The 15,331-nt window shown below is 43.3% G+C and overlaps 1 protein-coding gene across 2 annotated transcripts in view; it reads left to right on the forward strand.

The window, feature by feature from the left end:
• The first annotated feature begins 550 nt into the window (after window positions 1-550).
• LOC110489669 (wiskott-Aldrich syndrome protein family member 3) overlaps window positions 551-15,331 on the forward strand; it is a 24,845-nt gene continuing 10,064 nt past the window's right edge. The window contains exons 1-2 of one of the 2 annotated variants that reach the window (XM_036943841.1): window positions 551-659; window positions 10,197-10,352. In XM_036943841.1, the coding sequence (XP_036799736.1) occupies window positions 10,220-10,352 (133 nt within the window). In that variant the 5' untranslated portion in view covers window positions 551-659; window positions 10,197-10,219. Of the gene's footprint in view, window positions 666-10,196; window positions 10,353-15,331 lie in introns of both variants that reach the window. The other variant, XM_036943842.1, reaches the window with a different exon arrangement.

Below are 15,331 nucleotides of genomic sequence, written 5' to 3' on the forward strand. Positions count from 1 at the left end.
TTAATCTCTAAGATCTGTCATTACTGGTTCTCTGCCCTCTGTCTTTCTCTCTCACACACACTTACACAGAAGATGAGGTTGCCCTCTCCCAAAATATAGTCTGCCCCCATTGCCTAATTCAAAGCTTGTGCATCCCTAAAGCAAGCAGTCATCCCAGTCAGTTACTAAAGCTGATAGAATGGAATCAGTCCAGCTCTATCATTAAACCCACCACTGCCACGTGTCAATTGCTCCCAAAAAACTCTCTCAAAAGATGCCCCAGTTATAAGACCATTTTAAACTGTAGGCCAAATCCTCCATCCCCCAAAATGTGTTTCTTTTAAGCCTTTAACGTTAACACGACATGGGGACTGGATTGCATAAAATGGTAAACCCGCTGTAGCCTCCCCTACACACCCTGAGACCCCGCCCTATCCATGCCCGACAGGGAACCTCGATGTCACTCATGCCTTTCAAGGGCTGCAATTTGACAATAGGAACACCCACTACTTATTAAATCCTTGCTGAATGCTGATTGGCGGAGGCTGACGGCGTATCCCGCCCCCCGCGGTGGATTGTTTAGAGTGGCCAGACCGCCAGGGACACAGATGGCAGCGCGAACAGGAGGAGTATCTAACGGGACATGCTGCCAGATTAATCTATTACATTTCTGACTGCTGGTGAGGGTATTTACTATGCTTTTATAACTCATAAGATTCGGAATATTTCTTGCCAAACTGTTTATATTTGCCCCTAATTTAATGGTTTTTTTTATATACATATATATGTATGTGTGTGTGGAATTGCGTTAATCCAAATGGTCGAACCACTGACTGGACATAGCGGCCGGCCACCACTAGTGGACACTCAATAGATTATAATGATGAAGCACAAGGGCTTTACGAGTTCTGTGTCCAAGGCCCGATTCTTTAATTAAAATTATAGCCTATTTTTGCACACTCCATTTGGCCACTGCATGGCTTGGAACCGTTTGATTTATTGTTTACTGGAACGGACTAAATGCATTTGATGTAGAAAGTGTTGGAACTAAGTTGGGTTATAATATTGTTGCTATCGATGCAGGCTGGGAAATATAATCGTTAAACAGATGTAGGTCAACCAACCCATCAGTAACGGGAAGAGACACTGAGGAACTTTGATTGATCGCGCTTGCCATCAGTGTTGTGTCTGCGTGTGTAGAATAGGCTGTGTTGTGTTTGTGCACTGCCTGCAGCCCGCGCACAGGCGGCATTTTTTGTTGCTCACCCACTCTACTTAAAGCAAGATGGATTAACTACAATTGTTCTATTAATATGTGCAATGGGCTACATTCTTTTGTGAATGTAGGGCAGTGACATGTCAATTATTATAAGGGTCACAGGCTATAATTAATATAGCCTGTATATTTATTAATATAACTGTCTATCAGGGCGAATAGGCATGGTGTAGAGATCATGCATGATCTAGCAATGTCAGAGTTAGAGTTTTAGCGTAATTTGTAGGACAATGTGTAACCTGACATAATTGATCTTGCAATATTGATGACCCCACCACGAGCTCGTGTGCCAAAAGGCTGTACTTGACTCATACATTGATAATGTTGCCCTGCTCTGGAATTTCAGGATTCCATAGTAAAAGCTGTGTGTGGGCGTAGAGGGTCTTTAGGGAGACACATGAACTACATCCTGGTGGCAGCAGTCAGGATGCCTCTAGTGAAGTTCAAAGGCCCTCTGCTCTCTGAGCTCTCGAGATGGCAAATGTGCTGCTAATCGTCTGAGAGGCTATAGTGGATTTGTGTGCCTGACAGAGAGAAGGACTTTAACTCTGTCATTAAAGTTATCAGTTTGTCAGAGTAGCCTGTATGCCTGGCGGAGCTATTCCTGTGTGTTTGTATTAGGGCATTACCCCATTTCTTTGACTACGTGCAGTTTCTCACTCTCTCCCCATCTCTCTCTCTCTCTCTCCCCCCAACTCGCTAGTGTTCTACATCTCTTGCTCTCTCTCCCCACCTCTCTCTTTCTCAAATGTTCTTACTCATATATATCAGTGGAGGCTCCTCAGAGGAGGAAGGGGAGGACCATCCTCCTCAGTGAATTTCATGAAAATAGTGTAACATTAAAAAAGCTAGTTTTAGATAAAACCATACTAAATATATTCACGTCACCAAATAATTTATTAAAACAAAGGTCTACAGTAGCCTCAACAGTGCCACGGTGTAGCCGGAGGATAGCTAGCTTATGTCCTCCTCTGGGTTTATTGACTAAAATACAAAACCTAGGAGGCTCATAGTTCTCACCCCCTTACATGGACTTACACAGTAATTATGACAATTTCTGGAGGACGTCCGGTTATCGAGATTTACCGCCCAAAACCACTCACTTTTCCCGGGATATATAACTGTGTGGAAACAGTCAATTATAATAAATTATTAATGTAAATAGTGACGTGACATGGAACTGTTAAATTATATGCAAGTCCAAATATGTATTCTCTACTGCCTTCACTCTGTTCTCTGCATGATCAGTCATCAACGCTCATGGTTGGGTCAGACAGACCATCTCAGTATGGAGCGCAGTTCACAATGCATGTAGACCTATCATCTCATCATGGTAACTTTTTTTCTTGTGACATGTAGGCCTACATTTGCTGCAGTATAGTCTATGCTACAATAATATATGGACCGAATGTGCGTCTAATTTACACATCTCCATCTGGCTTTCGGGGGCCACCTTGTTTTTTAAATTATTGCAGCTGCAGAGTTTTGAAACAGCCTATCGTTGTTTTAAATCAGAGCATTCACAAGCAGTCTTCCTCTCTCTCATCAATTCCATTCAAATTGCATCCAAAAAGATAATCCTGTTCAAAAGTGATATACAGACGTGCTCAAATTTGTTGGTACCCTTACAGTTAATTAAAATAGTGCTTCATTCCTCCTGAAAAGGGATGCAATTAAAAGCTATTTCATCATGTATACTTGCATGCCTTTGGTATGTCATAGAATAAAACAAAGAAGCTGTGAAAAGAGAAGAATTATTGCTTATTCTACAAAGATATTCTAAAATGGCCTGGAAACATTTGTTGCTACCCCTTAGAAAATATAATAAATCATTGGATTATAGTGATATTTCAAACTAATTAGTATCACACACGTCTCCAATCTTGTAATCAGTCATTCAGCCTATTTAAATGGAGAAAAGTAGTCACTGTGCTGTTTGGTATCATTGTGTGCACCACACTGAACATGTACCAGAGAAAGCAAGGAGAGAGATCAGAAATAAAATAATAGACAAGCATGGTAAAGGTAAAGGCTACAAAACCACCTCCAAGCAGCTTGATGTTCCTGTGACAACAGTTGTAAATATTATTAAGAAGTTTAAGGTCCATGAAACTGTAGCCAGCCTCCAGGGGGCGTGGCCGCAAGGGGAAAGTCAACCCCAGATTGAACAGAAGGATAGTGTGAATGGCAGAAAAATAACCAAGGATAACTGCCAAAGCGATCCAAGCTGAACGTACGTCAGTTTCTGATCGCTTTTTGAGCGACAGTGGGCTCCATGGAAGAAGACCCCAGGAGGACTCCACTTTTGAAAGAAAAACAAAGACAGACTGGAATTTGCTAAAATGCATATTGACAAGCCACAATCCTTCTGGGAGAAGGTCCTTTGGACAGATGAGTCAAAACTGGAGCTTTTTGGCAAGTCGCATCAGCTTTATGTTCACAGATGAAAAAATGAAGCTCACAAAGAAAATAACAACATACCTACAGTGAAACATGGAGGAGGCTCGGTTATGTTTTGGGGTTGCTTTGCTGCGCCTGGCACAGGGTGCCTTGAATCTGTGCAGGGCACAATGAAATCTCAAGGCTATCATGGCATTGTGGAACAAAACGTACTGCCCAGTGTCAGAAAGCTCTGTCTCAGTCGTAGGTCATGGGTCCTCCAACAGGATAATGACCCAAAACACACAGCTAAAAGCACCCAAGAATGGATAACAACAAAACATTGGACTTTTCTGAAGTGGCCTACATTTATGGAAAGAGCTGAGTCTTGGAGTCTGGAGAAGGCACCCATCAAACTTGAAGCAGTTTGCTCAGGAAGAGTGGGCCAAACTACCTGTTAACAGGTGCAGAAGTCTCATTGAGAGCTACAGAAAACATTTGATAGCAGTGATTGCCTCGAAAGGTTGTGCAACAAAATATTAGGTTACGGGTCCCATCATTTCTGTCCATGCCAGTTTTCATTTGTTTCATTATTTACAATATTATGTTGAATTAAAAACTCTAAAGTCTGATTTCTATTAAATATGGAATAAACAATTGTAGATGCCAATTGCTTTTGTCAGTTTCAAGTTATTTCAGAGAAAATTGTGCATTCTTTGAATTTTGTGGAGGGGTACCAACAAATTTGAGCACGTCTGTATATAGAGGACCAGTCAAAAGTTTGGACACACCTACTCATTCAAGGGTTTTTCTTTATTTGTACTATTTTCTACATTGTAGAATAAAACATAAAAACTATTAAATAAGACACATGGAATAATGTAGTAACCAAAAAAGTATTAAGCAAATCAAAATATATTTTATATTTGAGATTCTTCAAAATAGCCCCCCTTTGCCTTGATGACAGCTTTGCGCACTCTTAGTATTCTCTCAACCAGCTTCACCTGGAATGGTTTTCCAATAGTCTTGAAGGAGTTTCCACATGCTGAGCACTCGTTGGCTGCTTTTCCTTGAGTCTGCGTTCCAACTCATCCCCAACCATTTCAATCTGGAGCAGGTTTTCATCAAGGATCTCTCTGTACCTTGCTCAGTTCATCTTTCCCTCAATCCTGACTAGTATCCCAGTCCCTGCCGCTGAAAAACATCCCCACAGCATGATGCTGTCACCACCATGCTTCACCATAGGGATGGTGCCAGGTATCCTCCAGACGTGACGCTTGGCATTCAGGCCAAAGTGTTCAATCTTGGTTTCATCAGACCTGAGAATCTTGTTTCTCACGTTCAGAGTCCTTTCTTTTGGCAAACTCTAAGCGGGCTTGGAGTGGCTTCCGTCTGGTCAATCTACCATAAAGGCCTGATTTGGTGGAGTGCTGCAGAAATGGTTATCCTCTGGAAGGTTCTCCCATCTCCACAGCAGAACTCTGAAGCTCTGCCAGAGTGACCATCGGGATCAAATAAAATAGTTTTATTGGTCACATACACTTGTTTAGCAGATGTTATTGCGGGTGTATCGAAATGCTTGTGCTTCTAGCTCCGACAGTGCAGTAATATCTAATAAGTAATATCTAACAGTTTCACAACATATACCCAAAATACACGTAAATCTAAGTAAGGAATGGATTAGTAATATTGATACATATATGTCAGAGCGGCACTGAACTAAGAAACAGTGGCATAGTAAAGAATACAGTATATACGCATGAGATGGGTGATGCAATATTTACACACACAATTAAAGTGACTAAGATACCGTAGAATAGTATAGAGTACAGTTTATACATATGAGATAAGTCATGCTAGATACAGAGAGAGACATTATTAAAGTGGCCAGTGATTCCTAATCTATGTCTATAGGCAGCAGCCTCTGATGTGCTGGTGATGGCTGTTTAACAGTCTGATGGCCTTGAGATAGCTGTTTTTCAGTCTCTCGGTCCCAGCTTTGATGCACCTCTACTGACCTCGTCTTCTGGATGATAGCGGGGTGAACAGTCAGTGGCTCGCGTGGTTGATGTCCTTGATGATACTTTTGACCTTCAGATGGCATCGGGTGCTGTAGGTGTCCTGGAGGGTGGGAAGTTTGCCCCCGGTAATGCGTTGTGCAGACTGCACCACCCTCTGGAGAGCTTTGTGGTTGTGCCTTACCAGGCGGTGATACAGCCCAACAGGATGCTCTCGATTGTGCATCTAGAAAGGTTTGAGGGTTTTAGGTGTTAATCCAAATTGCTTTAGACTCCTGAGGTTGAAGAGGCGTTGTTGCGCCTTCACCACACTCTGTGTGGGTGGACAATTTAAGTTTGTCAGTGATGTGTACGCAGAGGAACTTGAAGCTTTCCACCTTCTCCACTGTGGTCCAATCGATGTGGATAGGGGGGTGCTCCCTCTGCTGTTTCCTGAAGTCCACGATCATCTCTTGGTCACCTCCCTGACCAAGGCCCTTCTCCCCCAATTGCTCTGAGCGGCCAGCTCTAGGAAGGGTCTTGGTGGTTCCAAACTTCTTCCATTTAAGAATGATGGAGGCCACTGTGTTCTTGGACCTTCAATGCTGCAGACCTTTTTTAGTATCCTTCCCCAGATCTGTGCCTCGACACAATCCTGTCTCGGCGCTCTATGGACAATTATTTTGACCTCATGGCTTGGTTTCTGCTCTGACATACACTGTCAACTGTGGGACCTTATATAGAAAGGTGTGTGCCTTTCCAAATCATGTCCAATCAATTGAATTTACCACAAGTGGACTCCAATCAATTTGAATAAACATCTCAATGATGATCAATGGAATCTGGATGCACTTGAGGACCTGTTAATAGGTGCAGAAGTCTCATTGAGAGCTACAGAAAACATTTGATAGCAGTGATTGCATCTAAAGGTTGTGCAACAAAATATTAGATTAAGGGTCCCATCATTTCTGTCCATGCCAGTTTCATTTGTTTTATTATTTACAATATTATGTTGAATTAAAAACTCTAAAGTCTGATTTCTATTAAATATGAAATAAACAATTGTAGATGCCAATTGCTTTAGAATAAGGCTATTTCATAACAAAATGTGGAAAAAGTCAAGGGGTCTGAATACTTTTCGAATGCACTGTATACAGTGGGGCAAAAAAGTATTTAGTCAGCCACCAATTGTGCAAGTTCTCCCACTTAAAAAGATGAGAGGCCTGTCATTTTCATCATAGGTACACTTCAACTATGACAGACAAAATGAGAAAAAAAAATACAGAAAATCACATTGTAGGATTTTTAATGAATTTATTTGCAAACATTAGATAATATGGTGACAATGGTGTAGTCTGTGTGTAACGGTTAGCGGTTATGATATGAAGGTTTGGCGTACACACAGACAGCTGATGTGTTATGCACTGGATTCCACAAGCAAAGGGAAAAGGTGAGCGAGGAGGAGAGCGCATAGATGTGAGAAGGAATTATGAGCAAAGTGATCATGCTGTTTGAATGTGGCAGCTATGAAAGTGAACTGTGTTTTGCGTGTGATCAGGGGGTGTATTCATTCTGCCGATTCTGTTGAAAAACGTTTCTTAAACGGAAGCAAACGGAACGAAATAGGGATAAACATACCTGAATTTGTCCAATAGAAACTCTCGTTTGTAGCCGTTGGACTAATGACTACACCCTAGATCAGCTAGACGCAGGCAAGAGTGTACAAGGCGGTATTGAATGTGTCACTGTCACCTTGATTACAAAAAATGTACTTGACCTGTCCACCTACGTTGTAAACTTTCATTAATAGGCTAGGTTGTAGCAAACTCATGATGGGTATAGGGAAATTTGAGTACCATGTAGTAGCCTAACCCTATTGTTGTTACATTGAGCTGGGTGAATGGAATATGAATGACAGTCATCCAATATGCTGAAATAGAAATAAGGCCATGCTCATAAAGAAATAATCATCCTCCCTCATCTTAAACAACACCGGCCATCACTAGTGTATATAATATTAATTGTATTATTATTATTGTCTCATTCACACCTGCGCTGTTGGAGCTTGGAGCTTAAGAATTTCCCTGTACACTGCAACTACATTTGCAAACATGAAAGTGACTAACTATAAGAAATCGTAATCTAAACTCTCTCTCTCTATTTTTCCATGTGTCTCTCTTTCTACCATCTCTTCCTTTCTGAGTGGAGTGCCCTCGTTTCAGGGTGTGTTAAAGGAGGTCTGGGGAGGAGGAGGGGAGCGGAGGGGGAGGCATGCATGGGAGCACTCTGCTGTTGCCGTGTGAACGGAGCTCTATTGTCCTAGGAACCTTTCAGAGTGGCTTCCCTGAGGCCCTTGCACAACTCACTCCCTCACTAACTCACTCTCCACACACACACACACACACACCATATACACACATGATTTACCCCCTCACACACACACACACATGTTCCCTTCCTCTCTCCTCTTCCTTTCATTTGCCTCCCCACCCCAACCTCTTAATTATCTCCCCATTGTCACACCAGACAAGAACCAATACAACTCACGACATATGTTAACTATACTCAGAACTTCCAAGCAGAGCAGACCAACACATTTCATAGACTAGCGTTTTTCTATAATACTGTAGGCCTGGTTCCATACGCAAACCATGGCGCTATCTCTTTAACAGCATGCCTAATTAGCTGTTTTCAGTGAGTTTTGTGGCAGCAGACGGTGATGGAGTAATTTCTCCTATGTTGTCCCTTATTGGTTTATGGCTGTAAGCAGGGCAGGGGGTATTGGACCGAGGCCAGCGGAGGACTCTGTTGTAGCCTTGTGGGGAGGTTGCTACTTGGTGGTCAGAAATTACTATTTTCTCTGTCAACACCATCAAAGGGGCTAGCCTCGCAGTTAGATTGTTGGGCCAGTAACCGAAAGGTCGCTGGTTAAAATCCCTGAGCCAGCAAGTTGGAATACTATGCCGTTCTGCCCTTGAGCAAGGCAGTTAGCCCCAAACAACAATTGCTCCCAGGCACCGATGACCTGGACATTGATTAAGGTAGCCAACCGCACCTCTCTGATTCAGAAGGGTTGGGTTAAATGCGCAAGACACATTTCGGTGGAATGCGTTCAGTTGTGCAACTGACTAGATAGATATCACCTTTCCCTTCACAAAACGCCCTATTCATCAATGACACACACAGCCTAGCATACTAGATCTGAAATGAAGTGCATGACTAAGGGGTCAGCTTTGCTGTTGGGAGTGTGGCCCCCAGCAGTTCCTCAAGCTGTAGCTGTATTGTTCTTCTGCTGCTCCTCTGGGAGGACAGGGAGAAGAGATGTTACACTGTGAGGAACAGGAAGCTGAAGCCGGGCGGAGGCTGCAAAAACAGGAAGCAGGAAGAGGCCCAGATAAGATGGCCGCTCCGATGCTTTCTGAGATCCCTTTTTCATCTGCTATAGAAGCTGCCCTTAGACTCAGATCTAGGATCAGCTTAGCCTCCTCAGATCCTGATTTTAACCATTCTAGGGAAGATGCTAACCTCACCTTAGATTAGTGTCAAGGAATGGGCAACTTGATCCTTAGTATCTAGTGAATATGTCCAAGTGCATTGGAGAGTATGTGTGTTGGTCTGAACTATCAAGGGAATGGGTCTCAGCGTGCACGCCAAGGGAGAGTGAGTGTGTGAGTGTGTGTGTGTGTGTTTGGGCAGTTGACCCTACATCTGGGGCAGTGGTAAGGCTGGAAAGCATTAGCTGGACTGTAGCTTATTTTCCTAATACCTTCATCTGTCTGCCGATGGCCTGCTACTGTTTACTACTACAGTCTGGACGGGTCACAGTTGTATGCCCAGTCTCTTTAACCCTGTTTCGAAGAATAGGATTGTGTGTTTGTTAGTGTGTGGTAATACGTCTGGCCATGTGACTATCTGTGTGTGTGTGTGTGTGTTTAGTCAAATGTAGATGAAAAGTTTTTAAAGGCCCAGTGTATTTTTTGGTGTGTTTTGTATCATTTCTACACAAACTTGTTATTAGCAGGTTTGTAATGGGATTTAGTTTCAGCTTTCCATGGTGACGTCACTGTGGTAAATTGGTTAATAGACCAATAACAGAGGGTTCCAAACCTCTCTGCAGCAAACAAGTGCTCAGCATATGTGGGAACTCCTTCAAGACTGTTGGAAAAGCATTCCAGGTTAAGCTGGTTGAGAGAATGCCAAGAGTGTGCAAAGCTGTCATTGAGGCAAAGGGTGGCTACTTTGAAGAATCTCAAATATGAAATATATTTTTATTTGTTTAGCACTTTTTTTGGTTACTACATGATTCCATATGGGTTATTTCGTAGTTTTGATGTCTTCACTATTATTCTACAATGTAGAAAATAGTAAAAATAAAGAAAAACCCTTGAATGAGTAGGTTTATCCAAACTTTTTGTGTGTGTGTGTGTGTGTGTGTGTGTGTTTATACTACTTACCATACTTGCAATAGTTATAACTTAAAACAAAAATTGTCTGTAAGTACGTCCTTTATGTAAGTAGAGTGTGTCATATATCATATGTATTGTGTGTCCTGTGCTTCTCTCTAGGTGTGACAGTGTGAGGCATCACCATGCCTCTGGTGAAGAGGAACATCGACCCGCGCCACCTGTGCCGGGGGGCGTTGCCAGAGGGCTTAGGCAGTGAACTGGAGTGTGTGATGAACAGCACCCTCTCCTCCATCATCCGCCAGCTCAGCAGCCTGAGTAACACACACACACTCTCTCTCAGAGCACTAACCACACACTACAAACAACTTCATACGCTTTATACCAATGTGTCAACAGTAACATATGTCATTATCATTGCCCTCTTCCACACCTATGAACAACATGCTTATTCTCCTCAAGTTGTATTGATCCTAACTATATGAGACATGTTACAATTCCCAAGTGAGTTAACCCTATTGGCGCAATGGGTAGAGTGTTTGCCTTTCCCCCCAGCGACCCAGGTTCGCTTCCCTGCCCCGCCGTTCACTACAATATTATACTATTTCACACTCGCATTAAAATACTCTCTCATCACTATCTCCTAGTTATCTTGCTGCAGTGCACACTGCACAGTCCTGCTTGACGTTGATAAGAAGATGATGTAGTGTTTAATCCTGGAGCAGTGATTGATTTGTGAGGATCAGACCTACAGGTCGCTAGGTCAAGACTCTGTCATCATAGACCCACAGGAGGATGTAATCCTGTTTAGATATTTCCGCTAGAATACATTCAGAATATGTGTGTGTGTTTGGGTGTACTGCGGTATATTAAACAAACTATGCCGGAAGGGGGAGGAGCCTGAATACCCTGGCTGTTCCCATGACACAACCAATATCATGTCCTGTGAAATATATTGACATATTCTTTCCTCCCTTATACCCAGTATCCAACCACCACTGCTCCCCCTCTCGCTTTCTCTCGACCCTCCCTTTCTTGCTTTCTATGTCTTCCTCATACTCTGTTTTCTTCCCTCCCCCAACTCTGTCCCTCTCTCTCTTTCTGTCTTTCTGTCTCACTTTCTTTCTGTCTCGCTTTCTGTCTCGCTTTCTTTCTTTCTTTCTCTCTCTCTCTCTCTCTCTCTCTCTCTCTCTCTCTCTCTCTCTCTCTCTCTCTCTCTCTCTCTCTCTCTCTCTCTCTCTCTCTCTCTCTGTCTCTGTCTCTGTCTCTCTGTCCCCCTCCCTCTCTCTCTCTCTCTGTCTCTCTGCCCCCTCTCTCTCTCTCTCTCTCTCTGTCTCTCTGTCCCCCCCCTCTCTCTCTCTCTCTGTCTGTCTCTCTGTCCCCCCCCCCCTCTCTCTCTATCTCTCTCGTTCTCTGTCATTGTGAGAGTTCTTGTGGTGGGAGTGGGCCTTTCAGCAGCTGCTGTGTGGGATAAATATAAATGACTAGGTACAAAGGCCTGGAAGGTCTGAGCTAGGGACAGGAGGTGTGTATCCGTGTGTGTGTGTATCCGTGTGTGTGTGTATCCGTGTGTGTGTGCATCTGTGTGTGTATCCGTGTGTGTGTATCCGTGTGTGTGTGTGTGGAGGTGGACTGAATGTCAGAACCATGAAGGGAGGTCAGAGTTGATGGAACTCAGCATGCTAGATCTCTCTTCCTTCCTTCCTCTAGATAGAGGTCATTCTCTCAGTATGGTGACAGAAATAGTCTAGATATTTCTCCAGAGGTCATCCTGTCATTATGGTGACATAAAATAGTCTAGATGTTTCTCCAGAGGTCATCCTGTCAGTATGGTGACATAAAATAGTCTAGATGTTTCTCCAGAGGTCATCCTGTCAGTATGGTGACAGAAATAGTCTAGATTGTTCTCCAGAGGTCATCCTGTCAGTATGGTGACAGAAATAGTCTAGATTGTTCTCCAGAGGTCATCCTGTCAGTATGGTGACAGAAATAGTCTAGATTGTTTCTCCAGAGGTCATCCTGTCAGTATGGTGACAAAGATTGATTGCTGTGGATTTTTCCTCTAGGACCTTCCCTGACAGTGATGCCCTGGTCTATTTGTTAGTTACATTTGTTACCAGAAGAATGGCAGAAAGAGAATTGATAGTACCAATCTTCAAGTCCATCTCAGTTGGTTTCCCCTACCTGTCTGACGCCAAACACCAGTCTCAATGTCAACAATGAAGAGGCGACTCCGGGATGCTGGCCTTCTAGACAGAGTTGCAAAGAAAAAGCCATCTCAGACTGGCAAATAAAAATAAAAGATTAAGATGGGCAAAAGAACACAGACACTGGACAGAGGAACTCTGCCTAGAAGGCCAGCATCCCGGAGTCGCCTCTTCAATCCTGTTGACGTTGAGACTGGTGTTTTGCGGGTACTATTTAATGATGCTGCCAATTGAGGATACGTGAGTCGTCTGTTTCTCAAACTAGACACTCTAATGTACTTGTCCTCTTGCTCAGTTGTGCACCGGGGCCTCCCACTCCTCTTTCTATTCTGGTTAGAGACAGTTTGCGCTGTTCTGTGAAGGGGAGTAGTACACAGCGTTGTACGAGATCTTCAGTTTCTTGGCAATTTCTCGCATGGAATAGTTACACCAGAGTTTCAGAAGAAAGGTCTTTGTTTCTGGCCATTTTGAGCCTGTAATCGAACCCACAAATGCTGATTCTGCAAATACTCAAGAAGGACAGTTTTATTGCTTCTTTAATCAGGACAAAAGTTTTCAACTGTGCTAACATAATAGCAAAATGGTTTTCTAATGATCAATTAGCCTTTTAACATTATAAACTTGGATTAGCTAACACAGCGTGCCATTGGAACACAGGAGTGATGGTTGCTGATAATGGGCCTCTGTACGCCTATATAGATATTCCATAAAATGTGCCGTTTCCAGCTACAATAGTCATTTACAACATTAACAATGTCTACACTGTATTTCTGACAATTTTATGTTATTTTAATGGACAAAAAATATGCTTTTCTTTCAAAAACAAGGAAATGTCTAAGTGACCCCAAACTTTTGAATGGTAGTATATAAACTCAGCAAAAAAAGAAACATCCTCTCACTGTCAACTGCGTTTATTTTCAGCAAACTTAACATGTGTAAATATTTGTATGAACATAACAAGATTCAACAACTGAGACACAAACTGAACAAGTTCCACAGCCATGTGACTAACAGAAATGGACTAATGTGTCCTTGAACAAAGGGAGGGGACAAAATCAAAAGTAACAGTCAGTATCTGGTGTGGCCACCAGCTGTACCTCACTGCATCTCCAGTTCTTGCTGTGAGATGTTACCCCACTCTTCCACCAAAGCACCTGCAAGTTCCTGGACATTTCTGGGGGGGAATGGCCTTAGCCCTCACCCTCCGATCCAACAGGTCACAGACTTGCTCAATGGGATTGAGATCCGGGCTCTTCGATGGCCATGGCAGAACACTGACATTCCTGTCTTGCAGGAAATCACGCACAGAACGAGCAGTATGGCTGGTGGCATTGTCATGCTGGAGGGTCATGTCAGGATGAGCCTACAGGAAGGGTACCACATGAGGGAGGAGGATGTATTCCCTGTAACGCACAGCGTTGAGATTTCCTGCAATGACAACAAGCTCAGTCCGATGATGCTGTGAGACAACGTCCCAGACTATGACGGACCCTCCATCTCCAAATCGATCCCGCTCCAGAGTCCAGACAGAGTGTAACGCTCATTCCTTTGACGATAAACGCAAATCCGACTATCACCCCTGGTGAGGCAAAACCGTGACTCGTCAGTGAAGAGCACTTTTTGTCAGTGCTGTCTGGTCCAGCTACGGTGGGTTTGTGCCCATAGGCGACGTTGTTGCCGGTGATGTCTGGTGAGGACCTGCCTTAGAACAGGCCTACAAGCCCTCAGTCCAGCCTCTCTCAGCTTATTGCGGACAGTCTGAGCACTGATGGATGGGTTGTGCGTTCCTGGTGTAACTCGGGAAGTTGTTGTTGCCATCCTGTACCTGTCCCGCAGGTGTGATGTTCGGATGTATTGATCCTGTGCAGGTGTTGTTACACCTGGTCTGCCACTGCGAGGACGATCAGCTGTCCGTCCTGTCTCCCTGTAGCGCTGTCTTAGTCGTCTCACAGTATGGACATTGCAATTTATTGCCCTGGCCACATCTGCAGTCCTCATGCCTCCTTGCAGCATGTCTAAGGCACGTTCACACAAGGACCCTGGGCATCTTTCTTTTGGTGTTTTCCATAGTCAGTAGAAAGGCCTCTTTAGTGTCCTAAGTTTTCAGAACTGTGACCTTAATTGCCTACCGTCTGTAAGCTGTTAGTGTCTAAACAACTGTTCCACAGGTACATGTTCATTCATTGTTTATGGGTCATTGAACAAGCATGGGAAACAGTGTTTAAACCCTTTACAATGAAGATCTGTGAAATTATTTGGATTTTTACAAATTGTCTTTGAAAGACAGGGTCCTGAAAAAGGGACTTCTTTTTTTGTGAGTTTATATATGTACGTATGTATTTATTTACAGTTGAAGTCGGAAGTTTACATACACCTTAGCCAAATGCATTTAAACTCAGTTTTTAACAATTCCTGGCATTTAATCCGAGTAAAAATTCCCTGTCTTAGGTCAGTTAGGATCACCACTTTATTTTAAGAATGTGAAATGTCAGAATAATAGTAGAGAGAATGATTTATTTCAGCTTTTATTTATTTCATTACATTCCCAGTGGGTCAGAAGTTTACATATACTCAATTAGTATTTGGTAGCATTGCCTTTAAATTGTTTATCTTGGGTCACACGTTTCAGGTAGCCTTCCACAAGCTTCCCACAATAAGTTGGGTGAATTTTGGCCCATTCCTCCTGACAGAGCTGGTGGATCTGAGTCAGGTTTGTAGGCTTCCTTGCTCGCACACACTTTTTCAGTTCTGCCCACACATTTTCTATAGGATTGAGGTCAGGGCTTTGTGATGGACACTCCAATACCTTGACTTTGTTGTCCTTAAGCCATTTTGCCACAACTTTGGAAGTATGCTTGTGGTCATTGTCCATTTGGAAGACCCATTTGCGACCAAGCTTTAACTTCCTGACTGATGTCTTGAGATGCTGCTTCAATATATCCACATAATTTTCCTACCTCATGATGCCATCTATTTTGTGAACTGCACCAGTCCCTCCTGCAGCAAAGCACCCCCACAACACGATGCTGCCACCCCCATGCTTCACGGTTGGGATGGTGTTCTTCGGCTTGCAAGCCTCCCCCTTTTTCT

Source organism: Oncorhynchus mykiss, chromosome 15 (genome assembly GCF_013265735.2).
Source record: "Oncorhynchus mykiss isolate Arlee chromosome 15, USDA_OmykA_1.1, whole genome shotgun sequence".
Classification (NCBI taxonomy): Eukaryota; Metazoa; Chordata; class Actinopteri; order Salmoniformes; family Salmonidae; genus Oncorhynchus; species Oncorhynchus mykiss.